This window comes from Nelumbo lutea, chromosome 5 (assembly GCF_056320005.1).
Source record: "Nelumbo lutea isolate HS-2025 chromosome 5, American lotus-T2T, whole genome shotgun sequence".
NCBI classification, from domain to species: domain Eukaryota; kingdom Viridiplantae; phylum Streptophyta; class Magnoliopsida; order Proteales; family Nelumbonaceae; genus Nelumbo; species Nelumbo lutea.
This window is the reverse complement of record NC_142688.1, coordinates 7,174,692-7,202,308: the sequence shown is the minus strand read 5'-3', so window position 1 is coordinate 7,202,308 and position 27,617 is coordinate 7,174,692. Positions and strand designations below refer to the sequence as shown.

The 27,617-nt window shown below is 37.8% G+C and overlaps 1 protein-coding gene across 5 annotated transcripts; it reads right to left on the bottom strand.

The window, feature by feature from the left end:
- Positions 1 to 1,578: 1,578 nt before the first annotated feature.
- On the bottom strand, positions 1,579 to 26,831 carry LOC148850078 (putative amino-acid acetyltransferase NAGS1, chloroplastic). Of its 5 annotated transcripts, none has more exons than XM_088944822.1 (11): positions 26,347 to 26,831; positions 20,032 to 20,119; positions 18,403 to 18,611; positions 15,738 to 15,889; positions 11,508 to 11,934; positions 10,099 to 10,196; positions 9,225 to 9,336; positions 8,926 to 9,085; positions 3,606 to 3,678; positions 2,160 to 2,298; positions 1,579 to 1,762 (listed from the first exon to the last, which is right to left on the bottom strand). In XM_088944822.1, exons 1-11 carry the CDS (start codon positions 26,749 to 26,751, stop codon positions 1,709 to 1,711), a joined length of 1,917 nt encoding a protein of 638 aa, XP_088800948.1. In that variant the 5' UTR covers positions 26,752 to 26,831; the 3' UTR covers positions 1,579 to 1,708. The 5 variants fall into 5 exon arrangements, with proteins under 5 accessions (XP_088800948.1, XP_088800949.1, XP_088800950.1 ...); XM_088944823.1 differs by lacking the exon at positions 26,347 to 26,831 and adding an exon at positions 20,982 to 21,967 and having other exon boundaries at positions 1,582 to 1,762; XM_088944824.1 differs by lacking the exon at positions 1,579 to 1,762 and adding an exon at positions 1,965 to 2,055.
- Positions 26,832 to 27,617: the final 786 nt, after the last annotated feature.

The following is a 27,617-nucleotide window of genomic DNA, read 5'->3' as shown; positions in this document are numbered from 1 at the left end:
GTGTTTGGTACAAAAAAAAAAAAAAAAAAGAAAGAAACAAGCTATTCTCACGTGAGAACAACACTCAAGGAACACATTCTTTGGGAGTGACAAATCGACACTTTCAAAGAGCGTATTCCCAGAGAATGCGTGATTCTCACAACATTAATGCATATTAATGAACATGTGCTATCATTCCCATGCGAGAGAAGGGATATATTTGGTTATTTCATGCAAAATGATAGAAACAAGCCCTAAACAATCACCTTTCATTCATTCAATACTACCTCATTGCCACTGCACATCTCGGAGGAGGGAACTCCCTTGGCTCCTACTGCATCAATAATCGGACAGTGAGCAAACGATACAAAGCTCCAGCGACATTTTCGGCCAGATTCACGTAAACAGGTAAGTGTATTCCTTCTCGCCGGACCTGGTTTACTCATCATTGCTCTGTTTTACTCATCGTTGCTCTGAATAGATTACCCAAACTAATCTTTGACAACAATCATCTCTAACGGATGCCAAGTTTCCATTATCTAAATTCATTTGTTCATTTTTTTTTTTTACTTTGTTGGATATCTTGAAATGTGGGTTTTTTATTATATCGATTGAGTAGGATTTCTTTTAACCTGAATTCTTTTTACAAACATCATTTCTGTTTCTGAAGAACAAAAATGCGCTCTCAAAAAGCATTTTGCCAAACGTCTCTATTATTGCTTAAAAAAACATAAAGAAAATCAATGTTTTTGAACCACCAATGATTTGGATGATCAGACTGTTCAGCCCAGGAACCGTCCAGGCAACCAATTCTGTTTCACCCTTCACTTGTTCCTTGGCAAAAAACCGTTGACTTGGTCAGTTACCCATTGGCCTAGGTGGTTGAACCGTCGACCTAGACAATAGTTTTTTATCGTTATTTATTTTAATTATTTTTTATTTTTTTTTAAATTAGAATGGGCCATCTATTCAAACCAGATGATTTATTTTAATTATTTTTTATTTTTTAAATTAAAATGGGTCATTCAAACCAGATGATCGAACTGCTGACCCAAAAACCGATGGCCAAAGCAGCTCTAGTTCTGAGTCAGTTTTTAAAACATTGAAGAAAAGAATCAAATGAAGAACAAGAGCGGAGCCCCTATTTTTCTTCCAAAAATGAAAGGAAAAAAATTCAGAAACTTAAAGAAGAGAGAATTATTTCCTATCCGAAAAAAGAAGGTGCTGATCTGATCCTCTATTTCTATTCTAGAAGAAGTCATACCTATGTTCGACTAGTGTTACTTGTTTACAAGATGAAGTCATAATTTCAATTGCTCCAAGTATTCACCCTTCAAGTCTTTGAAGTCTTTCAAGTACATTTTTAAAGAGGTTCGAACCTAATAAAAAAAACTTACAAATGCATGTTGATTTATTTAGTAATAAAAGGAGTGTTACACTGTATCATTGCCTACCGTTTCTAACGCTTTGGCAAGGGAAGGACTTCATGAGCAAGGTTTAGTCTGCTGGCTGTTGTAGCTGAACCGCTGTTTCTTCGTAAATCAACACCATAACTTTTTTGCATTTTTCTCAACTCCCCGTGATTTTTCAAAACCTCCAGGGAGCCCTCCTTAAGTCCTTAGTTTACTAATCACTATTAGTGATTAGTAAAAATTGTCCACATGCATTTGAATATTTTACCATGTCAAATTGCCTCTGAATGGCTAGTCAAGATCGAGATCGGCTTCCATCAGGGCAAACCCGTATCCACACTGTTCCAACTGCCTTTTGTGAGAATATTTCCCTATAAAATAAAGCACATAAGCAGGGAGAATGGGCTTGGCCCTGACTGAAGCTGAACTCATTATTCATGATGACACCAAAAAACTAAAACGGAATGTGGGTTTTGGACAATAAAACTAATTGATAACTGATAAGGGGGGCTCTTTGGAGGTTTTGAAAAGTTATGATGAGTTTAATAGAAAAAGGAAAAAAATTATGATGAGTTTAATAGAAAAAGACAAGTTCCCACTGCAATAATATTAGAAGCAGACGAAATGGAGGCAATACTGCCTCTTTTTAGGTGGTTGTAACCACCTGCAGCAAGAAACTTTGAATGAGCTTTGAACCTTGCAGCTCTTGTAAACAACAGGCAAAAAGGAATATAACATACAGTAACCAGACTTGGTTCAATTCAATACCCTATTAACAGTAATTCCACTCATGTCTGGCTGCAACTTCTTTATGTAGTACTTCGATCCACGGGAAAGATTTATCTTCCCCCTCCTTGCTTCAGGGATGGACTCGATGGAACACTCGGAGAAACCACGCCTCACAAACCTGTAAAATACATTTTCCATCAGTGAAGTGCCTCAGAATAACACTGGTAATCACAAATGGGCAATAAGAAGATAATAGCACCAATTCTTTGAACGACAGAGTAATATCCATTGACGCCAAATATGTTTGACTGAGGTTCAACTACAGCCATTCATATCAGACGAAGCATCATTTAGAATGCATGATTCACTAAAGTTTGTATATTATAACAATTATAGCGTGATAGGAACATGCATTGACAAAAGGACCATTCTAAGATGATCTGGCTATGGAGTCGGGGATTAAAAATCCGTTTTGGAAATTGAGAAACACCCTATGCGTTGAATATCAGATTATTCTATATCTTTATATAATGAAAAGGGAAAATTCCCTATTAGTACCCTGTACTTTAGGCCTAATGCTACTTTGGTCCCCGAACTTTAAAATGCAACAATTCGGTACCCAAACTTTTAAAACGTGGCAATCTAGTACCTGCCATTAATTAGCTGTTCCAGCCATTAAGTGGCACTTGAAAAAGACGCAACTTTCTTGAATGAAGAGGCAAGGATTTGAGACTGTTACTTTTTTGTCAATGTTTGGATGGTTGATAAAGAAAATTAGATGACACTCGAAGGGCATTTTTGTCTTTTTCAAATGCCACTTAACAGCTAATTGACAGCAGGTACTGGATTGTCATGTTTTGAAAGTTTGGGTACTGAATTGTTGCATTTTAAAGTTCGGGGACCAAAGTGGCACTATGCCCAAAGTACAGGGTATGGGAATTTTCCCTAATAAAAAGGATGATGTCAAGAATTTTTGAAGCTGTCATCTTAGAATGCATTTAGCGTCTGCATAGATGGAAAATTGATTATTAGCAAACGTGAACGTGTCATGGTAACAGTAATAATGAGATAAAAAGTTGAACAACTTCGTATTGAAACTGGAAACAAAGTGTCTATTGTATTTAGCTTTTTCCTGAAAGAGGTTAATAATAGCTTTTCCTGGGCATTTTGAAATGATTTTTTTTCTCCAGAACAAATTAAACACCAACAGTATGTTTATGAATCCTGATTTTTTTATCAGCAACAGAAGAAGACTTTATTAATTAAAAGAGGTAGAATTAAAAGAATCTTCTTCTGTTGCTGATAAAAAAAACAGGATTTATAAACATACGGTCAGTGTTTAATTTGTTCTGGAGAAAAAAAAAATCAGACAAAAAAATTTTTAAGAATCTAATTTGCCTAATGACCAAACAAAAGGTGCCTCATAAGTCATAACAAGAAATAACATATAATCACTTAAATTTGTAATTGTTAGGGACCACATACCAATCAGCAGTTCGGGTTGTAAGTAGGAAAAGCTTCTCCAGTTGAAGACATAATGCTTTCTTTTCAATGTAGTCTGCAGGAATTATGAAACACACCTTAGTAAAACATTGAAAATGCTAACGAAAGCTAATTACATAGGGCAAGTAGTGCGATCATTTGTGCAGTAACCAACAAGCAAAGCATTTTAAAAGGCAGTTAGAACCGATTAAACCAAAGAAATCGCCCACTAAATCTTTTACCAATAGGTGCCCATTATGATATCATTCCCTGTTGATTCTTTTTACTGTGGATCAATGAAGAAATGCATGGATAATTTTAGCAATTGACAAAGTGATGCAACACCCCAAAACTGTGTTTTTGGGGTGTGGTTTTAATGTATGAAGTAGGGATTTTCATATTTGATTTCAAACCAACCAAACCGGCCTGACCCAACCCGATTTGGTTGGTTTTTCAACACCACCAGTCGGTTACGGTTTGTGTAGGTAAATAAACCAATAATTCAGTTTGGTTTCGGTTTTCATGTGTGAAAACCGAAACCGAACCGAGTTAACTACTTTCTAACTTTCTAGTCTTCTCTCTAATCCGGTAATCCCTAATTCCCTATCCTAGTTTCTACTTTCTAATTAGCTACTTATCTTTAACATAAAAAAAACAATAAAATATTAGCTAAATGGGAGTTAGTTTTGTCTTTGGGATTGTTTTTCTTTTTTGAGTTGGAAACTTTACACCAGATAGGAAACATTGAATATGGGGGAAAAGACATAATTTGAGTCAATGGAGTCTTGGAGAGTGTACACGTTGGTGTCTTTCAATTCTGGAAAGAGTCAAAGAGAGCTTCTACTCTCTAAGGCATGCTTTCCACCAAATAAGAGTCCTAGAGTTTTGAATCTTGATTTCTCTTTGGCTCTTCTAAATTCCAATCTTCATCCTCGCCTGGTCTGCCTCAAGCACTCTCAAGGCTTCTTTCAAGTTTCATCCACTACCATTACAACTAAAAGTACTGTTGTTTTCCTCCCCTCTTCTCAACTCTCATTCTCTCAAGTCTCAACTTCTCAAGACTCAAGCATCACATTCACAGGTTAGTATTTTGTTTTTTTATTTAATATTTTTAAATTTTAATGCATGTTAAAAGTTGAATCATTCAGATTTCAGATTGCATCACAAGCCCATTGGTCTTATGAGTATCTATGAATGCCAAATGGCAAATGCAGCCTTAATCATGGTGTGTAATGGCCCAAAAATCAAACTTCAACTGAGACTTCCAGTTCTGGAATGCATTGGACCAAGTTGCATTGATAAACTGACCGATTAAACCGATAAACAGACCCAAACGACCCTTCATGTTTGGGTTGATTTTGCTACTCTATTTATGGTCAGATTTACTGTAGGTTCTACAAAATTTCCAATCTTAAGCATAAGCAAAATAGACAATACAGTAGAAAGTTGCAACCATTGTTTCGAAAACCGGACCGGCCTAGACAGTCGAACCGTTTGACCCAGAAAACAGTCATATCTCCGGGTCCGGTTTTCAACTAAACCACTTTTGTTTTTTTAAACCGTTGAATTAGTCAGAAAACCACTAAATTGTTCAACCTGGGCAGTGGTTTACAGTTTAATAAAATATTTGTTATTTAATTTTTTTTAAGAGAGCATTTACAGAGAGGAGATCGAGAAATGAGGGAAGGATTGAAATTAGATCTCAGATCTGAAATCACTACTGTGTGTGTGTGTGTGTGTGTGTGAGAGAGAGAGAGAGAGAGAGAGTCTGAGAAATTTGCAAGATCTGAGATCAGATCTACGGTTGCCACTGCTCTGTTACCGTCGCCGTTGCTCTGCTACTGTCGTCATCGCCACCACCGCTGCTCTCTTCCTCCTCTTCTTCCTTTCTTTTCCTTTTCTTTCTTCCCTTTCCTTTCTTTTTCCCAGCCGACAGCCACTTCTCTCTTTTCTCATAAAATGAGTAATGAAACATATATGTATCATCCTCTTACCCTAATAGGTCAAATAGATCGACCCACCCAAACAGTTTGACCCGGATGATCGAACTGCTGACCCAGAAACCGGTGGTCAAAGTGGTTTCATTTCCAGGTCAGTTTTTAAAACCTTGATTGCAACAGTTAACCAGTTTGCGTTGCAGCATAAAATATATCCTCTTGGCTTCTCCAGGGAGTAAAAGGAAAGACATGCAAAATGTTTTGTATGCTGATGATAATATTCAAAAGATACAAGGAAAAAAACACAAACTAGAAACAAGGCTCAAATCTTCAACATGATACACCCCATACCAGGTGCATCATATTATATCAGCATGTCACTGATACACGATTTTAGGATCCTTTGGGATCAAAACCCATTTCAGGGGGTAGGCAGGCCTTAGGCCATCCCCCTGAACAGGTTTTGGTAAAAAAAAAAAAATGAAGCGTGGGGTTGGTTTGAAGTACCAATACAGTAATTCACCTCTTCCTCCATATCGGGTGTATCAATACTTTGAACCTTTTTTATGAATAACGAAAAAGATTCGTTAAAGCTGAAAATAGTACAGGAATTCAGTCATCCCAGAGATAGAGGTGTAAATCGGGCCATACTGGGCCAGCACGACACAGCCCACATGCAGCCGAGCTGGGCCATGCTTCCCTCCCTTGGGATAATTTGGGGGGTCGGCCCAGAACAGCCCACAGCCCAATCCTGCACAGGCCTGTGCTGTGCCATGGGCTTGGGCTGTGCCAAGTGGGGCTATGGGTTGGGCCTTGAGCCTGGACTGAACCGGGCCAAAAAGGCCCCAACTTTTTTGTTGTTTTTTAATTTTTTCTAAGTAAAACTAAAATACTTAACTTTCCTTTGGGAACAAATTGAAAAAAAAAAACTAAGAAATGAAAAAAAAAAATACTTACCAAAATACAAAATGGACAACAAATTGGAAAAAATATAGGAATTTTATTTCATTTAAAATATAAAAAAAATTACAAATTAAAAATAAAAAATGCATTGTTGAAAAAATAATTTAAATAAAATTGAAAAAATTACTCCATCTCATTGGCTTTAATCATATGCTTCATTAGGTGTAGTAGTGTCATGTAATTTATCCTCGGCATCCAACAAATCTTTAAAGTAGATGTCTTTTTCTTGTTTCATGGAAGAACAAATGTCTGTCCAAGTGGCCAGTACCACCCTTGCTACTAAAGCTAAAGTCAATCCTACATTTTTGGCAAACGACTCTTTTTCCCTTCCCCTCAATCTCCTCTATTTTAAATATTTTCCAAATCGGGCTAGTGAACTTAATGTTGGGGAATTGGTTTCAGGAGGAGGAGCCAGCCTTTTTTTAATTCTAAAAAAATAAAAAATAATTTAGTTGCACTTACCCAGATGGTCAGATTACCGATACAGAATCTCAACTTGATTTCAATGGTTGAAGCCTCAAAGCCTCCTTCTAAATTGCTAAGTGTATAACAGTATGAGACTATATGATATAAGAAACTGAGAGAGTATGAGATTTGAGAAGAGAATTGCTGAATTGGTGTGATGAGACTGGTGGAGGATAGGGCTATTTATAAGAATTGAAAATAATTCAATTGCCCAAAATACCTTAAAAACTAGTCATTTTTTAGTTGTTGGGAGGGTATTTTGGTCATTATGAAGTCATTTATCACTTTACCCAAATGCCCCCAAATTTTCGAACTAGCTGTTACATAGGATATAGCTGTTGGAGGGGCATTATTGTCTTTTTATCCCCCCAAAGCCAAAATACATAAATACCCCCTTATATAGCTGTTTATAAGCTTATAGTTGTTGATTGAGGGGGTATTTCTGTAAAAAAACCCTAAAAAAGCTGAAACTAGCTGTTGGGGGTCCCCCAACGGCTAGTACTTTCTCAGGCGGGCTGCACTTGGCCCATTGCGGGCCCACGGGCTGTTCGGAGCCATGTGTTGGGCCATGCCAGCATGTGGACTGTGGGCAGCATGACACGCATAGTCATGCCGTGCCGTGCCAGCCCATGGACCTGGAACCCCCAACCCAGCACAGCCTGCGCACCGTCGTGCCGGGCCGCGGGCGACACGGCCCGATTTACACACCTCTACAGTCTACCCAGAGAGTCAGATGACCAAGACCCAAAATAAGAAACAGAAAGAACAAAAAACCAGCCCCCAAGCAGCAGTTACAAGTTAGGAAAGAGTCCCAACTCCTCATAATAGATTTTCTCTTTCTAACCCTTGTCCAGCCAAACCATCTGCCAACCCATTTGCAGATCTGTAAACCCATTGAACAGCTACAGCTCTGTTTCTTTTGAGTTCAGAGATCTCTCTCAGAATATGTCTATACTGCCAAGGGCACCTCTCTTCTTGCCTAACCCAATGCACCACCACTTTTAGAGTCCCCTTCAACAATAATGTTGGTGTAATTGTTCCTCTTTGCCAACTTTAGGCCCTGTAGGACATCTACAACTTTTGCTCTAATTGCATTACCATGGCCAGCTGGACAGAAAGTAGAACAAGGATGCTCCCATCAGCATTTCTGAAAACTCCTCCTATACCAGCCACAAAAGGGCAAGAGATAAGTATGTGAAAAGAAGTTTCCCCATTCGCATTGCAGAGAAGACAGACGTGAGGAGATAAGCACCAATTGGGTCATTTCTTTTGAAGGGTCTCACAAGTGTTTATTTTTGAGTGAAAAACCTCCCTGCAGAAAGCCCTCACCTTGGGTGGAACAAATCCACTCCACACCTCTTCCACTGGAAAAGTAGGGGCAGAGCCACAAGAGGAAAGGGACTCAAAGGACGAACAAGAAAAGAGACCAGAAGAACAAGGGAGTGAAAGTCTGGCATCAAGCTTTGAAGATCCAAAAAAAACACCTTCCAAAGAGTCTAATGACTCTATGCACAGCCACAAGGGAATTTCCACTTCCCCACCAGTTATGTCTAAACCCAAAATTCGACGAAAGCCCACTGGAGGAAAAGGACACGAACTGAGAGTTTTATTTTTAAAAGAAGAAAGCAAGTACAACAAGGGGAGTTTTTCTTCTAAAGGAGCACTACCCCACCACAGATACTTTGAACCTTGACTGAAAATGGCCTTTTTATTGTGTGCAATGGGGAAGGGAATCAACATTTTCAGGCTTCTGAAGGTCTTACTTGTCTATGAGAAATAAAACCTGGGTTGTCTACTTGTAATATTTCAGTTGCAACAAGAATAAAGAGAACACTGAAGAACATGATGACTGATGAGTCATCTATTACTACTTATGTCAATGGCAAATATCTTAAAAGTTCTACAGTTGCAACAATTAGAACAAGTAATGTGAGAATAATTAGGTTTCAATATCATACCAAGTAATTTGTCTCCTTGTCCTTGTCCACGGCATTCAGGAGATACAGCAATAGCAGCAACTTCTCCACACTTCTCATTAAAGAAAGGGAAAAGGGCAGCACAAGCAATAATTTGACCTTCTCTCTCCACAATGATGAATGAATCTAATTCTTTAAGTAGCTAAAATATCAAAAGGACAACAATCTCTTAGTTCTAATTCCATAAAAAGACAGTAAGCAAGGTGGCAGGATGAAGTTTATAGTTACTTATTTCATGACATAAACATAGAAGAGTAAAGAATCAAAAGTATAGGACGGACCTCCTCATCAGTTCTTTGAACCAATGTGCCACGCTCTATTAAGGGTTGTATAATTTGTTTAATTCCAGGAAGATCTGTCACCTTAGCTGGCCGTGCTCCCTCGTAAAGGTCACTGAAAAGGGTAACACATAGTCAAAAACATATGGTTATAAAAATTTGAGCATCATAACATAGTAAAATACAAGGCAATCTCAATGTCATTTTACATGCTTCAGCAACAGCAAACAAGTTTATAGATCCCAGGATTGGAAAATGTTGCCTAAGGTGAAGCCCAGGTACAAGGTGGTTGGTTACTCACATCCAAGGTATGGCCAAGATCACTAGATTTTTTTCTGTGATTGATATTCACTAGGCTAGGTTTGTCAAACTAGGTGATGACCTATTGTTGCATGTAAACACATAGATAATTAACAGGCCATTTGATAACAGTTTAAGTGGCTGGACTGAATGACTTCTTGCTTTGTCTTTTAGCAAATGACAGATTCTTTACAAAAGAGGCAATTGATACTAATGGCAAAATGTGAAAGGTGGTTGGAGAAATTTGAAAACCCCAAGCAAGGTTTATGACATTTACCGAAACCAGAAATTAAATTCTTAGGAATTCATAATGACAACATACAATAAAAAATGAAGGATTTGTGCAGTAGAGGGGAATATAAGTTGCTAATATCAGTATCTTAGCCTGTCAACACATGTACAATGTGCATGTTGAATATCTAACGTATGATAGGTAGCAACCATCTGAGCTATAAAAAATACAGGGAAAATAAGAAACAAACATTTAAAATCCAAGGAAATAATACATAAAACAAGGCAGAACCCATGAGAAGTTATATTACTGATATATAGGAGTTCACATGAAAGGACAACTTACCTAGCCACCATTGTCCCCATCCCATCTCTTTGAAATAACTCCAACAATAAAACTCCACCAATGGTGCCATCTAATAGATGTACTCTTTGAACGCCTCCCTAATAGAAATTACAAGCAACAATGCAAGACATTCAAAATTTGAAGCTCAGTTAATTATAATAACAAAAAAACGCATGGTATTCAATTTGCAACTCAGTCCAAATATGTCTGCACATATGTATCATAGGAAGAAATTTACTAAGAAATGCCAAACTTAGGTACACATTTCTCAGAAGAAACATGATTTAGTTGAATGAAGAGATCTTGCATGAATACAAGATTTATCAGTTACAACAAAGTAAACTCTGCAAGGAAAACCAACAACCATATGTTACTAGTACTGCTTATTTCCAAGTGAAATAAATCTATGGATGAAAAAGGAAACTACATAAATCACTTACAAATTAGGACTGAATGCTTGCCAATTAAAAAAAAAATAGACTAATAAAGATTGGCTGCTTATACTTCAAAACCAACTTCTTAATATCCTTGTTGACATTTCAATAAAGCCCACTCTATTAGAGCAATTCTTGACTTGATTCCAAGGAGGGATGATTCCAAAGACATTTATGTAGGCCAAGTGATCAGAGAATGGCAGTTCATTTCAAGATATTCAATGTATCAAAGGAGATTGTGCAAACTATTATAATCTCATCACTGTAGTCTTATGTTGTTCTTTGTCTTCTCCAATGAAGTAATTATTAGCTTCTTTTAACATTTATCAAAGAAAAACATTAGCTTCTTTTAACAAAGAGGGGATTCCAGGACTTTACCACCAATAATATTATCAGGGCAAGGTCAAAATAGTGGCCAGTAGTTATTAGAAATTGCAAATATGAAATTTCTAATTTCTCACAAATTTCCTATTTTTATGGAATATTTACTATATAAAATCTTATTTTTAATATTTATTAATAAAAAATCCATGCTTAGGAGCTCACTTTCCAGTTAACACCTTATGCCTTAGAATGACAGAATGCCTTGCATCACACCAATACGTTTTAAAACATCAGTTAGACAGATTAAGATATGCTTTGACCTGCAACCAAAAAATGCAATAAACTAAAATCTTTAACTGTACACTTTTTATTGGTAAATCTTTAATTGATATTAAAAAATTAAAAAAAAAAGGTCAAAGCATATAAAATTTGGGGATGGGCCCATTCCCCAGTACCAATACTCCAGTCTCAAGTGTGTACACTTAAAATACCATTACATTGAAATGTATTTATAGCCTTCATGTATAAACTTAAAAAAAAAAAAAAAAGACAAGAAAACCACATATTAAACATTATATATTTTCAGTTGCAAAATACATAGTAATAATTATAGTGAAAAGGGATCCATGTAGTGTGTTACTAAAGCCTTACTCTGCAAACAAAAGCTGCAGCAGCCAACTCTGACAGGTAACCATTTAATCTACTCAAACGTTCCTCACCTCCAATAGCAAATCCTTGTTCACCCGACCATAACCCATTTCCATTGTCAAAACCAACACCATTCTGAAATGTTATATTGTACTGTTTGCTTGAGTGCATTGCATACTGAGGGGGGCTATTGCCATTGGAATCAGGAGAGCTATTGCATCCAGAATAAGTGGCACCATCATCAACAGCCTTGACATAATTAGCAGCTATTTCACTTTGTTTAGCTCTCTCTCTGATCAACAAGTCTGCATCTTGAAGAGTCAAGAAACGAATGAGCCGCCCACTTTCATCTAGAATTGGACCATCCACAATGCAGATAAGCTTCTCTGCTCCAATAGCTAAGGCACAAGCAGTAGCAACTTCATATGTGCTGCAACACTCAAAAGGTTAAAGCATCAAACACTCTCTAACCTTGTGATTGAGCACCAAGGCAATGAAGACTTGGAATTGTAAATTTTATTCTTATAACATCAGAAATTTTGACACATATGACAGCTCGAAGGTGCAGAAATGAGTACATAGAGTATAGCAAAATAGCATTAAATGTCAAGAGATATTAAGGATTATGTATCTACCTCAGCAATTCAACTAATTATTTTCAAACATGAAATAATGTGGGAGTTGCAAAAACTTTTCAAGATAACCAAGAATTTTCAGATATTTCAGTCCCAAAAATACAGTAATTTAAATTAACCTTCAGCAACTCCATTAAGTTTAAAATCAGCAATCCATCAAAATGGTACTTTAGACATTTTAGGTTATTAGAAACAAAAATGGTTTACCTCTTATTGTCACCACCTTGTATCTTCCCCCACCAACAAAAAAAGAGAAGTCAGTGTCCCTATTACACTGGACCCAACTAAAGCAAAATTAACCTGAAACTTTTTTCCTGTTTGTGTGCAACATGTTACTATGTTTGTGGTCTAGGAAATAATAATAAAATATTTTCCCTTTTATGATGGACATATTAGAACAAAATAGCTTAGAATTTTTTATGGGTAATTGTTTAGAATCTTATCAAGATGTAACAATGAGGTCAGCACCCTATATTTGGGTGGTTGACAATTGTGTTTGTGTTTTAATTATCTTCAATGAAAGTAACCGTTTCCTATCAAAAAGAAATATCAAGATGTAAAAATGAGGGTGGACCTGGGTTCAAATCTTGGAAATAGCCTCTCTATGTTATCTGCAGGGGCAAGGCTGCATAAATCTGTCACTCCCCAGACCCTACATTGGCAAGAGCATTGTGAACTGGGCTGCCCTTTTTTATGTAAAAAAGAATGATGTAATATAGTATGTGCCTAGCACCTCTTAGAAAGTTCAGGCCAGCTCTTACTGCCTAACCCATTGCTCTCACACTTCTTTTTTTCTTTTACACTCAATAGTCAATAATCAAACCCAATTCTCAATTGCATAAATAACTCAGAATTAATTAATTGTAGTTTCTAAATTATTCATTTTTCTTGGCTAAATCTCATTCAATGACCTCCAATGGAGCATGCACCTGGCCCAAGGCATGGGAAAACACATCGCAACCCAATAGGCCTTGTGAAACTCACATTCAAGTAGCACCCATGGTTCAAAGTATCAATACACCTTCATGTATCAGCAGAGGTGTATCAGTACTTTAAACCATACTCTTTTTTTTTTTTAGTTTTTTCAAGCTTCAGTTTCAAACATATTTTATATAATTATTAAAAAAAATGGGTTCCCAAAAACACCTGTAAGCAGGGCATTTTGTGGATGACTAACACTAGGTATAAAAAAGTAAAAAAGGAAATGATTATCCTAGAGGGTTCTCTTCCAAAAGAAAAGTACTATGATAGGTATTTGCTGATAATGATGACATCCATGTAGCCAATTAACTTAAACAAAAGCAGCATCAGGCGATTATAGTTGCATCTTGTATCCTAATCACTCAAGGACAATTTGGTCCACTCAGATCAATAATGTTATTGGGGTTAACCCGTTGAGAGTTACTAATTTCAAGGAAGATTTAGGGGGGGGGGGGGGGGGGTTTCGTGGTTGTGTTTGTGTTTCATCTGGTTCACAAACACAACAAGCATTCTGTATGCTATTTCTGGTTCTGGAACCAGCAACTCATGGTTCCAGAATTAGCAAAATGGCATTTTTTGGCACAAATTTTTGTAGGATTCTCAACCATATGGTTAGATGATGTAAGCATGATGTGGTAAGTTATATGGTGTGTTTCGTACGCCAATATGGCTCTAATCATAATGTCTCTATCTGATGAAGACTGTAGATCAAAAGTAAATAGTGAAAATACATGAAACTTTTTCAGATTGGCATGGTGTGTCTCACACGCCAATACTCATTTGCAAAAAGAGACTGATATGGTTCTTGAACCATACCACCCTTTTTCAGAACCATGAACCAAATACCACCTAAATTGTAGATTCATCACTTTTCTTGTGAGATGTGACATGAAACTTTTAAATGGCTACAACTTTTAGGTTGATTTTGGAGTCAATGAAAAGATCATCTAATTACATATCCAACAACCTTAAGAGCTAACTAAGATCTAATGAAGATGAAGTGACTTGGGAGACTGCCCAAAATATTAACAAATTGTAACGTGATTCATTTTATAGAAGTTCTTATTTAGCTTTATCAGAGCAGTTTCTTTATGGTCAAGATTTTCTAGTAGGAAACTAGGTGTTAGGTTTTGACCATGCCATGGTTTGTTAGAAAATATCAACCTATTCAAGGACCTCATCTAATAGTTTAAGCTTTTAGGTTGAATGGTTCTTTGAGATGGTATCAGAGCCATTTTGACCAAGTGGTCTGGTGTTCGATCCTCATTACTCCCATTATAATTAAATAAGTTTCAGCACAAGGTATGGGTGGGTCTGTGCTTGTTCACGATCCAAGCCCAATGGGCTTTCATGTGAGGGGGGCGTATTAGAAAATATCAACCTATTCAAGGACCTCACCTAATAGTTTAAGCTTTCAACTTAAATGGTTCTTTGAGATGGTTCAATAAAAGAAATATAACTTGATTTTTCTCTTGAATAACATTAGTTTCTTTTCTTGTCTAGAAAACTTCTAGTCATATGAACTAGAAGAGATTATACAAACTTCAATTAGCAATAATCTAGCTTCTTAGGATTCTAATGCAGACAATGCAGGAATAAATTCTGATCAAATATTCTCAGTTCAAGGCATCCAAAAGACGCTTTTTAAAGTCTAAATAATGACACTGCCAACAAATAAAAGAATCCTCGGTCCTTTGTTTATCACAAGCTTCATCTAGAGAAGACAAAATCAAGAAAGTGAATTTTGAAATTCTTGAAGTTGCTTTGGAAATTACAGCTTAGCCAGCCTGAAATCAAACTCTTCAACAATTTAAGAAGACAAAAAAGATTAGAAAGCTATTCTCTGAGAAAAATTCAGAGGATTTAAATTTTGTAGCTTGTTGAAGGCAATGTCTAACAGATTTAAAATGCAAGAGGAGAAAGGAAAACAAAACTCTTCTAAATTCAGAAGTATGACGCATTGACATAGGTAAAGCTCATGGCACCATGAATACCTATGGGTTTTTTCTTTATCATCTCTTTTTCTGCTCTTTCCTTAACCTATTGATACTACTAGCAAGGATTAAAAATTCACAACATGTCGTATTGGTGATTCCCTAATACGCCCTTACAGTATGTGTTTCGGGGTCTGACCTGGTTCAGGGGGTAAACGAGCCTTAAACCAACCCCCCTGAACCAGTTTGGAAAAAAAAATTAAAAGCGCCCAATGATACAGGCCGATACGCCCCAACCAGCATATCGGCCTGTATCGATATTCAAAACCTTGACTACTAGCAGTATCTCTATCTTTCCATAATATGACCATGATTAGTATTTAAGAAACACAGATCAGGGAGAGAAGGAATTGCATTGCAAAAAAGATTAATGAATGGACTATAAAGCACAAGCACAAAATCACAGCAAAGATAAGGATGCCATGAAATATGAAACTGTAGATAAGGGAATAGAAAAGCTAATAAAATGATACATACTAAGCTTCATATGTATATCAAAATGAAAGAGAACAATAAATATATTATCTTCTTGTATACTGAAAACTGCATGACAGTAACATCCATCCAATGAAATGAAGGAAATAAATAACCAAAGAGGCCTAGTAGAAGCTATTGTGGCATACTTGCAATTTAAAACTTCTCCAGAGCTGGAATATCCCAGATTGCTAAGTATTACTATGCCATCTCGATCAAGCCTCTCACGTATGTGAGTGACATCTATTTTCTTTACTTCACCTGTTGCCCCAAAGTCAATCCCATTGACAACTCCTCTTTTCTGGTTAGAGAAAAAAACAGGAAGAGTTGCAGACTTAAGTGGTATAAATAAAATATGAACATACCAACACCTGACTAAGGATTTACAAAAGACATTAATCCTATCAAAAGGAATAATGAGGGAGAATTAACAGGATTCAAAGCTCAGCCTAACTAAAATCATTAAAAACACATATAAAATGGTAAGTTAACAAATCTAAAATAAAATGTCTTAGCAGTGTAGGTGTTGGAAGATCATATCATTTTTTGGTAGATAACAGAAAGATCAAATCTTGCCAGAGAGAAAATTAGCAGGATTCAAAGCTCAGCTGAATCAAAAGTCAAAACCCTAAGCAGCACATCTAAAATGGTAACTCACCAAATCTAAAATGGTAACGCCTTAGTAGTGCACTGACTAGGCTAGGTATTGGAAGATCAAATCTTGTATGGGAGGCACCAGGCCCAGGGCTGAGCAGCAAACATTTTTGAGCTGATGGGCTGGGCCTATGGCCCTCCCTTCCTTTTATTTCTTAAGTTCCCTTATTGAGTAGTGTCTTTAGTTATAGAGGGACTAAGGCCCATATTCTTTTATTTTAGCAGCCACCCCATTAAGGGTTTTTCTGTAATTGTTCTTTAGGTGGTGATTAGAGTTAATAAAACATTATTGGGGGCAAGGAGACAGCCATGATTTTTCTTTCCTCCAAACCTTATTTCCTCTTCTCTATCTCTTCTATAGATCTGAATCTTCTTCTACTAATTTTTCATGATTAAACCACAAGATTTATGCTGTTCTGTTTAACTTCTTGGTATTAGAGTGGTTCCTTTCTTTCTTTTCTCTTGAACCCATACACTCTAGGATCAGTAGAGTGTATGGAGAGGTGAGCTGTTGATCATCAAGAAGAGTTGCCACCTAGTTGGTATGACATTTTGTAGACTTTTGATTGCAATTTTGAAGCCCAGAAGGTATTCCTGGAGATCTTGGCCCAAAATCAGAACCAACTAGAGAAATCTGACCTTGATCGTGTTAGGGGTTAATCAAGTGGATTGATGCTGGGGGCTCTGTAGGAGCTATTTGATCCATCATAGAGTGTGGTTGCTATTGACAGAGATCTAGGAACACTACAAGAAGCATTTGCAATTTCTCTCTTCATCCTATGTTGTCAGGTTGATGAAACCCTAGTTTCAACTTTCAAGTGTTGAACTGATTGCAGATCAGTTATTCTAGGTTTGCATACCAGTTTTTTGTTTCTGTTTGTTTTTAAACTAAGTTGTTTGTTCAATGGAGCAGCAATCTAGAGTTGAATCGAAGCAGTACACATAATCTGGGATTGGTCAAGCGGGGTCTACAAGCAATTTCTACAGTGTTGTGACTACAGTTAGACTAGATGCAACTAATTACTAGAATGGTCTCAATCTGTACAAATATGCTTGTGGTAAGTGGAAACTAGGTTATCTTACAGGTAGCAAGAATCAAAATGAGAAGGATCCCACATATGAGAAATGAATGCAGGAGAATTACATGGTTGTTGGGTGGCTGGTGAATTCCATGCAACCACAAATCAGTAAGCATTATTTGTGGATGATTTCAACCAAGTATGGGACAATGTGGTAGAAACATATTCTCATTTCCCAAAAGATGAATGTGACCAAAGCATATAAATTGAGGAATGATGTGAATAATCTGCAACAAGGGGAAAAACCACTGGCACTGCACTACTCTATGCTAAAATCTTTGTGGCAAAAGATTGATTTACTGGACATAGTAGTTTGGGAAAGTAATAATCTTTGAATTCTTAATTGGGCCCAACCCAGGTATGACATTACCAAGTAAAATATAATTGAAAAAGATGTTGTGTCATTGTCTATGCTGTATGCTATGGTTAGTTATAAGCAGAGTAGGAGACAGATTCAGTTAGTGACCCTAGCACTATGCCCATGTGAGTGTTAAACCAAAAAGGAATGGAAAGAAGAATGAGAAGGAGATAATTTGTGATTTCTGCAAGAAACCAAAGTATACTAAGGATTACTATTGGAAATTATATCCTCATTTGAAGCCAGTCGGATTTAAAAATAATAAAAAGGAAGGAAATGCAAATCTTGCCATAGTACTAGAGGAAGAAAAGGGGACCAGTGAGGATACATCAATGGTGGAGTAATTGGCTGTTGTGAGAGCAGAGTTGGAGAAATTTGGAGGCATTCCTGCTTCTACAGCCTTCGCACATTTAGGTACTCATAATACTACTAATCATGCAACCATCTCAGGTAATCAACGTATCCCTTGGATAATAGATTATGGTGTTTCTGATCACATAACCAACATTTCCCATCTTTTTAGTACCCATCAACTCAACAAACATAACTGTATTCCCATGTTTTTTTCCTTATTTTTTCTTTACTCAACAACTTCATGTTGTTCTGTACATCTCCTGTTTTCTTTCCTTGCTAAATGCTAATCGGTTCTCCTCTTAGCAATGGACTCATATACTTAACATATTTAATAAAGCTCTCTAATCATTATTGATAAAAAAGACTCACCTTAGCTGCAAGAAAATTACCCCCTGAAACACGGACACCAACATCATGCCAACGACTATTTTCACCATGCCGGCGAATATTAAATATTGAAGGGCCAGGGGAAAGCTTTGCTTGCATTATATTATAGATCTTCCCAGCTGCTTGCATTGCTGCCTCTAAGGAATCAGAATCCGTAATCCGGTATTGACCAACATATCTGGCCTCTTTTCCTACAAGCAAAATGTTTTTACTTAACTGTAAAATAGCAGACCCAAAGGAACACATCAGCATGAACACGAGAGAGGGATAAAAAGATACAGGATTCCATGATGTAGTTACTACTAATAAAACCATATTACTTGATCCAGCAGGATTCATGTATAGTTGCATACCTCTTCTAGCTCTGTTTCATAGCAATAGATGTTTAAAATAAAACAATCAGAATATTAGAAATATGAAGGTCCAACTTCAAAGTATAATTCAGAATACTTGGTACTCATCAGGGAGGTAGCTGGAGGGCATTCAACTAAACAAACAACAAAAAATATGCTCCTAAAAAATTCATCTGACATTCAACCTTACTCAATACCGGCCATCAAAACTTGATACATTAACCTAGTGGTTAATTTGGTCTTTTCTTCAGCACAGAGTGAGGTGTTTGATGTGTCTTACTAGCAGTATTTCAAACAATAATGTAGTTAACAGGATTTTGTGTTATCTCAAAAGCTCTCCAATTAAGGGGCAATTGTCTAAGAAGAATGGGTACATGAAAGTTGATGCCTATATAGATGCAGACTGTTCAAGCTCAGTCACTGGCAAAAGATCAATGTCTGGGTATTGCAAATTTGTTAGTGGAAACCTGTTTATTTAGAGAAGCAAGAAGCAATATGTTGTGCCTACATGGGACTTGTTTGTTGCTCTAGCTCAAGAAGCTTCTCCATGAGCTTGGTTATCTGATAGAGGGACCAATGGAGATCTACTATGATAACCAAACTACTATTAGTATAGCATATAATCTAATCCAACATGATAGAAGGATACATATTGAGGTTCAACTAATTAATATTCTCACTAAGGTAGTTGTAAAGTCCAAAATGTGAAATATTCTTAGCAAGCTAATTATGTATGATATTTATGCACCACCTTGAGGTAGAGTGTTCTTAGTCATTGGGACTACAAATTAATGCAATAGAGTAATGTATAGCATCAGGGTATTAATGTGGTGGAATCGTGTTAGTCAAGGTTTCTTTATGAATAAAAATAGAGAGATAGGCACGTAAGTGACCTCCCAATCCTCCCTAATAATAGTTCACTCTTGTTTTCCTTCTTCAGTTCTCTCTTTCTCCTCCTCTTTTCAGTCTTCTGCAATCAAATCTATAAAGACAACTAGCCTTATAGCATCTATGACATTACAATGGTATAGTAAAAGAAAGAAAATCAAAATGCAAATTATCCTTCTTGCGCACCATGAAATAGTGGTTATATCAGTGAGATGCCTAAGTAACATAGCACAACTATGGCTACATCAGTCATGTAAAGAAAGTCATGGTTCAAAGGTAGAGACCATCATTATAAAATGATGAAATTCAATAGCAAGTAGTATGTATTCATTTATAAAGAAAAGTAAGAAGTTAAGCACAAGATGCTTACCTCTCTTCATCAAAAGCTTGTCAATTTGTACATGTGTACCAGGAACAAGAACAAATCTAACCCCCAGGCCATGAAGGAGAGAAATATCCTGCAGAAATATTTTCTAATGCTGATATACAAAGCAGTGAATAAATGACAAATAGCATCCAAACATTCCGAAGTACAGAATTTTATATAGTAAAATATACAAGCTGTTCAATTATACCTCAGCATTTCCAACTAAGATAATAAGATTCATTTTTTAGAGAGAGGGAGAGAGAACAGTAAAGTAGTTATAAAAAAAAGAAAAGAAAAGAAATAACGCTTTATTCAGAGTATGAATTAGTTTTGCATAAATTCCATCTAGTACGTAGTTTTGCCGGCTGACTTGCAGACATCTTTTTCCCGCATCAAAAGGTCTAACGAATGCCTTAACTAGTTTAGTTGGCGGTCCCTATCTAACCACCTTGAAATTACACCCAATCCATTTAATAACGAAATGGTTCTTTTCCTTCTTCTGCGCATCATGACCTTCTCAAAAACATCAGTTCGGAACTGCAGAACAAATATATAAGTATCTAACATGGGTAACGCGTGGGAAGATAAAATGATACCCATGTGCATTCGCAATAATAGAGTACTTATTATTTAATTTCTTTATGTTTCCCTTGAACCCTTAGTTTTTCCTCAAGAGAAAAATAAAATCACGTCGACTCGACCACTGTGTATTAGAAATTTAGAATTACAAATTCCCTCACTAAACAGAAACCTGCATGCCACGAACATCAACCCAGAGCTATGAAAATTCAATTTTTAGGGAACTAAGATACCCTCCACGACATCATAAGCATTAAAAATTAATATTTAGCAGTCAATCAAACAGGAAAAAAAAATGTCTTGTTAAAGCAAGGAAAATGGAATAAGATGATATAATAAGAAAATCAGTATATAGTAACACACACAGAACTTGCCTTCAGAATCGCATCGAAGTATGAACTATCTACTATTTCCGCGGAAATGACCACAACGAATGTGCTACCTCCGTGCGCCCTAAAATACGGCCAAGCTTCTCGAAACCACCGAACAAACTGTTCTTCCTTCATCTTGTCACGCTCGTCAGTGCTCGAATGGTCAGGATCGCCAAATGCATCACAATTGACAGAAAATCTTCTCCTCCTCATAAGACCATAATACCCCAGCGACAATGGGAACTCCTTACTTGATTGGTAGCTTCCATTCCTTCCACTTAAACCATGGGGTAACCGCGGTATCCTACTTTGAATTGATCTGTATTCGCTCGATGTTAATATTTCTATAACGTTTTGGACGAAGATCCAGGGACTCAAGCTCGAAGCAACCATTGATGAACGAATGAAAACCAGAGGAGAACCCTAATTTGGCATAGACGTGGCCGGAACACTGAAAAGTAGCAAAAGACGCCGCAAAGCAAAAAAGAGCGAACCAGAGACGGAAGACGGGAAGAGACTCAACGACTGAAGAACCTCAATGGCTCAATCTAGCGCGTAAGAGTATAGGGCCACAAGACTGGATCTTGAAGCACGTGAGGATCGTTTCACGACGAGGATGTATGCATTACTGTTGCGACTTGCGCGGGACCAAGGACCGACGCTCGTCGCCCGCCATGTTTGCGAACTTGCGATTTGCGAACAGTGGAAGTGTGGGGGCCACAAGGAATCTCCAGCGGGAGAAAAGTGCACCTTGGACTTGGAGATATTTTCTCTCTCTACCATTTCTGACGATTGTCTAAAACCTTTACTACCGTTATCAATAACCGTTCATTGATACATTTTTATCACCCTTTGAGAAGCCTTTGATAAAGGGTGGGGCGCAGATTTGAAACTCTTTGAGAACCCCTAAAACACCCTTTTATCACATAAAATTCAGGGTATCGAGACTGAGAGTGAGACCTGTATACCTCTGTCACCGCTGCACCAGCTATCCATGTGGACTGCATTGATATATGGCTGAGGTCTCATGCCAACTGTCCTCCATGTCGTGCCGGTTCTGTCCAGAATCTCCATTTATTCCATTAATGGCAGCCAGAAGGTGATGCACCAAGACGGAGGATCCCCAAGACGGACTAAGTCGTTGACCACCCCTATAGCATCGCCTTGCGTTTCTTTCTTTGGGTGAGAATCACTTGCTTTTCCCGGTCGGACTTGTGAGGGTGAGTCTTTTAGGCATCGATCCATTGAACGGATGCATAACTCTATAGGTTGTAAGAACAATAACTTACTGGTGTTCTTTGGATTGTGGTCGACCGCCGGTTACAACTTGCATCTAAGGAAACAGACTTGCTAACCTGATTTTAAATAAACACAGAAGGGTAGTGCAGACAAGGGAAAAAGCACAAAGAGATATTGAGAAGAAGGAAAACAAACCCTTCAACAGATGTCAAAGTGGTCCGCTAGGCATATAAACCACCACCATTTGATTTAGCATTCACAGAGCTCACAGCGTTGGAGCTGTTGAAATTATTCACACGAGAAATTGATGAAGAGGCATATCCATTGGAAACTGAGCCCTCACTTTCCGTGTCATTTGCCGGGGAGTGTTTAGAATCCAATTTCACCGACTTGCCATCAAAGCTCTTCTTCAAGCCCATCGGTAAGCATCCCCTTGAAGGGAAGGAAAAACTTTGAGACATACTTGGCCTCTGAGTTCGAGAAAATGAAATTGGAACTTTCCAATTAGCTTGATCCTTAGGTATTTTAGTGTTCTTCAAGCCATTGTCACGACCAGATCCAATTTTCTAAATACAGATCATCATATCCATGTCTCCATACGGACCATACCCAATCATTCATCCAACAGAAACAATTCAAAGGAATCAAAGCATGTTAGAACTTACTTTACAGTATTCGACTACTAAATCAGTACTTAGAGCTTTCGACCTCCTTCCCATAAGAGTTAATACCTTTAGAAACTCCATTTACTTGTGACATATCTACAACATTGTCAGCGTTCTCATTTTCCTTGTTTATATTCAAAACTACATTTTCCGTGGGAGAAGTTTCCTCAACAACACCATTGTCAATGGGAGAGATTTCCTCAAGTAATAACTAATTGTAAAAGAAAATATAAATAACATGAATTGATCAAGTTGATCGACTCTGCCTTCGCAATCAGACTGTAATTAAAATTGAAAATCCCTTTTGGGTTCTTCGATCTTACAAGCAGTTTGGAAAAGTCAGGGGCGACCAGGACGAAGAAGGAGGGCCTGTTGCGTCGACCGTACTCCCTCCTACTACTACGGTCCTGCTAACGCTTTCTACATACTTTCTAGTCTAGATTTCTGAATCTCTGATATAAAATTTAAAGATGCAGTTTAAGAAGGTTGTTGCTGAGGTGGGATTGGGGGCGGCAACGGCAGACTTAGATCAGAGGGTAGCCTCTTCCTCTTTGTTGATGGACTTTCCCTGAGAAATGCCACGTAGAGGATGAAAGAGGAAAGAGATTGCAGTTTTTCAAAATTCTGATTAGTTAGGTTTTATTTTGAAAATTAGGCTCAGTTTGAAAAGGGTATTTTGTATTATTTTGCATGTATTTATTCTGTATATATTTGTATTTATACTTCTTATAAATTGAATCTTAAAAAATATTGAAGGGTAAATTTAACATTTTATTTTTCAGTGATATATCAATTGTCAGAAACAATAGATATTTTAAAATAATATATAAAGAGGTTTTAGAAGATAAGGGCAACTTTTGCCTTGAATATCAATAAAAGATAATATTTTTATAAAATAATAAAAATAAGGTAACTTTTTTAAAAAAATATATGAAATAACAATGACACTATTCATCGTCTTTCTCTGCACCTTTATTCATCCTCCATGATCTCTATCTATCAGTACAAGATGTCGCCTTCATCGACCAAAGCGGTTTTTGCATCCGGTACAGAAACCAAGAAAACTATTTTTTGATTAAAGAGTCGTGTTTGTGTTTAGTGAAGGAAAACCATGGTCGAACACAACGAATTACAATCAAAAGCAGGCAGGTCTACCGAGGTTTTGACTTCGCTTTTCGGTTGTCTCTGCCTTTGACTTTCATGTTCGTGTTCGTGGCATAGTGGAGACAATCAGGTTCGTGTTTTGGTTTTCCTTCACCAGTAGAAAAACCATGGTCGCCTGCTTCTACAGGTCTAGCGAGCCCGATTTAAGATCGGAGACATACTGACGAATCAGATTGATGTAGCGCGATCTAGTCATTCCTAGCTAGTAGGGATTTCACTCCTAACACTCCAATGCTTAAGTTAGAACTCGGTGGAAAACTTAGAGAGTTACGAAGAAATAAATGCTAAGAGTGAAGATGTGAAATTTTCGATTACCCTGCCCCTTGGAAACTGGGGCCTTTATATACTGATGCTCTATCAAATCGGGTGTAACCGCCTATGATTCTCTACTACAGCCGTTATTCGCCAGGCTGATTCGATTGGTATGGGTAACCGTCGCAGAGTACGGTCCTTTCAGCTGAGAGACGTTATGCGGAGCTGGCATGCATAACGTTGCCTGACATGAGACGTGGGCACAGTCCTTTGGACTAGCAGGTGCTGCGCCGCTGGACAAGAAACATGGGAGTAGTTTGGCAGGCACGGTCTTGTCGGATAAGATGTTTCCCGAAGACTCTGGGTTACTCAATAGCGAACTCCTTCGTAGCGAGCTCCAATAGCGGCTGCCTTGCAACAAGTCGTTTTACAACGAATTGTAACGAACTATAGCGAATTGTCTTGTGGCGGGATGTTCATATTGAACTTCCAGCGAGCTCATTACGCGGAGTTATGACCAAACTGTCATGTTAAACTATCATTTACGTTGAGTCATGTCCACGTGTCCTCTAGTTAAGAAGTCGGGTCAAATCAACCTCCATCACAAATCATTGGAATTCTCATAAGCACAAGCCACCAGGAGGCAACGGCTATGCGCATAGGTGATCGGGATTTCACCTGATCGATAGGAATTGGGATTCCTTCGGTTTAAAATGAAGTTGAAGATTCTTTAGAGCGACCTATTCAAGCAAAGACGCATCTGTCGCCCAGCAGTTGGAAAGGGAGATAATTGAGTGTGAGAGAGCAAAGATCAAAGGGCAAGGAAAGGATGAATAGTATCATTGCCCTTTTTTGGTATTTAAAAAAAAAATTACCTTATTTTAATTATTTTATAAAAATATTATCTGAAACCCTTAACTAAATTATAAGAATAATTTAAGAAATTTGTCTTTTTATTTTTTTATATTTTATATTTTATGATGTGTGACTGTAAAGACTAAAAGCTAGGTTTGGTGAAAAAGGAAAAACCCGGAAAGCTGGTTTACATTTTAGTATTTTAAAACCTCGGTCAGTCAACGCAGCTCAATCAAAGTTGATGCCCCCGAGGATTGACATGGCGTTGCTTCACCGTGAAAAACAGATTTTCTCGTTTTCCTCTTTGTTTTGCTGCAAAGATTTTGCTCATTTTCCGAAGAAGCGAATGACCCCTTCCAAAAACAGAGGAAACGAAACACAGCAGAGTAAATTAGAAAAACAGAGGCGGCGGTGGAAAAATCAAGGATGAAGAGGGCGAAAAGAAGAGAAGACTGCTCTGCCTGCTGTGACGCTGTCCTTTCCTTTTTCTAAATTGCTGGGCAACAATAGACGGTTATAATAAACATGTCCACCGACCGCCCAAAGAGCCCCATCTTCAATTTCTTCATTTTTTATTCAGGGAATCAAGAACAATCAAAGTTTCAGAGCGACTGGTAAATTTTTATGTCTCACGATTTCCAGTAATATGCGGACAAAATCCCTTTCCATGAACACCTCTGCATACTCTTATCAGATTTCCACCTTTTTTACCCTGGTCCCATCACTCTAGCGTTCAACTCCAAGGCGAGATATTTTAATCCGCCGGAAACAACTAACAGTCGTCGGAGAACGCGTATCGGGTACGGTGCTATTAAAAATTACAAACTTAAATGGATTTTCTCAGCTATTTAGAACGTATGGGCTGCCGAGTGCCGACACATCATCTCTATTCTCTAATAAATAATTACTCTCCGAGGCGATGTCCAAAGGTTTCTTAAGTTTGTTTAACTCACGTACATAATAATTCTCTTCATCTGCTGTAAGCTCCTGAGTAGTCAAGGCTAATGCAAACAGTCAAACAACCCCTTGATTCTCGTTCCATGGATAATTAATATCCTCCACACGTTTCAAAGTTTTTACAGTTTAATGTCAACATATTTTGCACAGAAAATCATTAATGGCGGTTTCTTTGCTAATAATTTCGAAAAGGAAAACATAAGTAGGAGAAGCACAGAGCGGGGAGAGATGAGTACCTTCAGAATTGCGTCCAAGTGTGGACTTTCGACAATTTCTGCTGAAATCAAAACGATGAATGTACTACCTCTATGCGCAATGAAGTATGGCCAAGTGTCCCGCAGCCAGCGAACGAACAGTTCTTGTTCCTTACCTAAACTATTACGGCCGTCGACGTGATTCTCCGTTTCACTGCAGACCAGATTGTAGTTTTCGGGAGAGCCTCTCCTACTCTTACTCAACCCATTTTCAGGAGAAAGAGCCACTGCTCTTATCCCCTGAAACCTCCCAAAACACTTGGTGATCGGACCATCGCAGCATAAATCACATTTACGACAACCGAACGTCGGGTTCTTCTCGGCGAAAGCCAAGATTTCTCCATGATTTTGCAGAGAAATCCAAGGCCGTGAGGTGGAAGCGGCCATTATCAGTCGAAACCCCAACCGATCGAGTAGAAAGAATAGACAGGTTGAATGTTGGAAAAAACGAAAATGCGGCAAAAAGAAAGAGAGAGTGGGGGGATGGGACGACGACACTTTAGAGATGTTGGAGAATCTGGAGAAGGACAAGTGTCTTATTACTTTAACTAACTAAGGGCCCTCGTTTAACGTCAAAAAGACACGTAAACAGAAGGCCGCAGAGACGCCATGGATGAAATCAAAGAGACAATGTATGTGCATGACCCACTCTCAGCTAAAAAGATCTTACATTTTTTGTCTGTCTGTACCACGAGAATGGTTATCGTCAAAAAGACCCTGATTTTTTAATTTCCACTATTGCCCATAACAGTCCAGAACAGCGAAGAGCGAACCAACGGCCAGTACAACATTGCTATTCTAAATTTGAATAGTCGATGATGCCCCTAGCGGTATGAATGTATCCGGACTTCTACCGTAATCATTGATTTCATGGTAAATTGTACATCTAGAGTAAAAACAAGGCAGTTCTCAATCGAGAAGACGTGGGGATGAGAACAAATTAATCAGACCATTATGCCAAAATAACCCAAACTTAAAGGATGGAGAACATATAAGATGGTCTATCTCGCTCAGACTATTAGTCGCTTTAGGCTTTAGCAGACGGACAACAAACTATTATCTCTTATGCAAGCATATGCTTTCAATAATAATGATTCTAGAGGCATCTTTTATTTCTTCGGATTGCATATTCCAGTTATCAGTTTCATGCACGTACAGAGAATTATCCAGTGTTCACTCTTACCCAGCATCATATCGATCTTGTTCTTCTTGGCTTGGCCGCAGTCCAAATCCAATCGTCCCATGTTAAGAGT

Excerpts from the sequence above, each read along its gene's own strand:
- LOC148850078 (XM_088944822.1), bottom strand. The coding sequence starts at position 26,751 with ATGGCCGCTTCCACCTCACGGCCTTGGATTTCTCTGCAAAATCATGGA. Across the intron at positions 15,890-18,402 it reads GTAATTTTCTTGCAGCTAAG|AAAAGAGGAGTTGTCAATGG; the intron begins GTGAGTCTTTTT and ends TTCTCTAACCAG. Across the intron at positions 3,679-8,925 it reads ACAAGGAGACAAATTACTTG|ACTACATTGAAAAGAAAGCA; the intron begins GTATGATATTGA and ends TAATTCCTGCAG.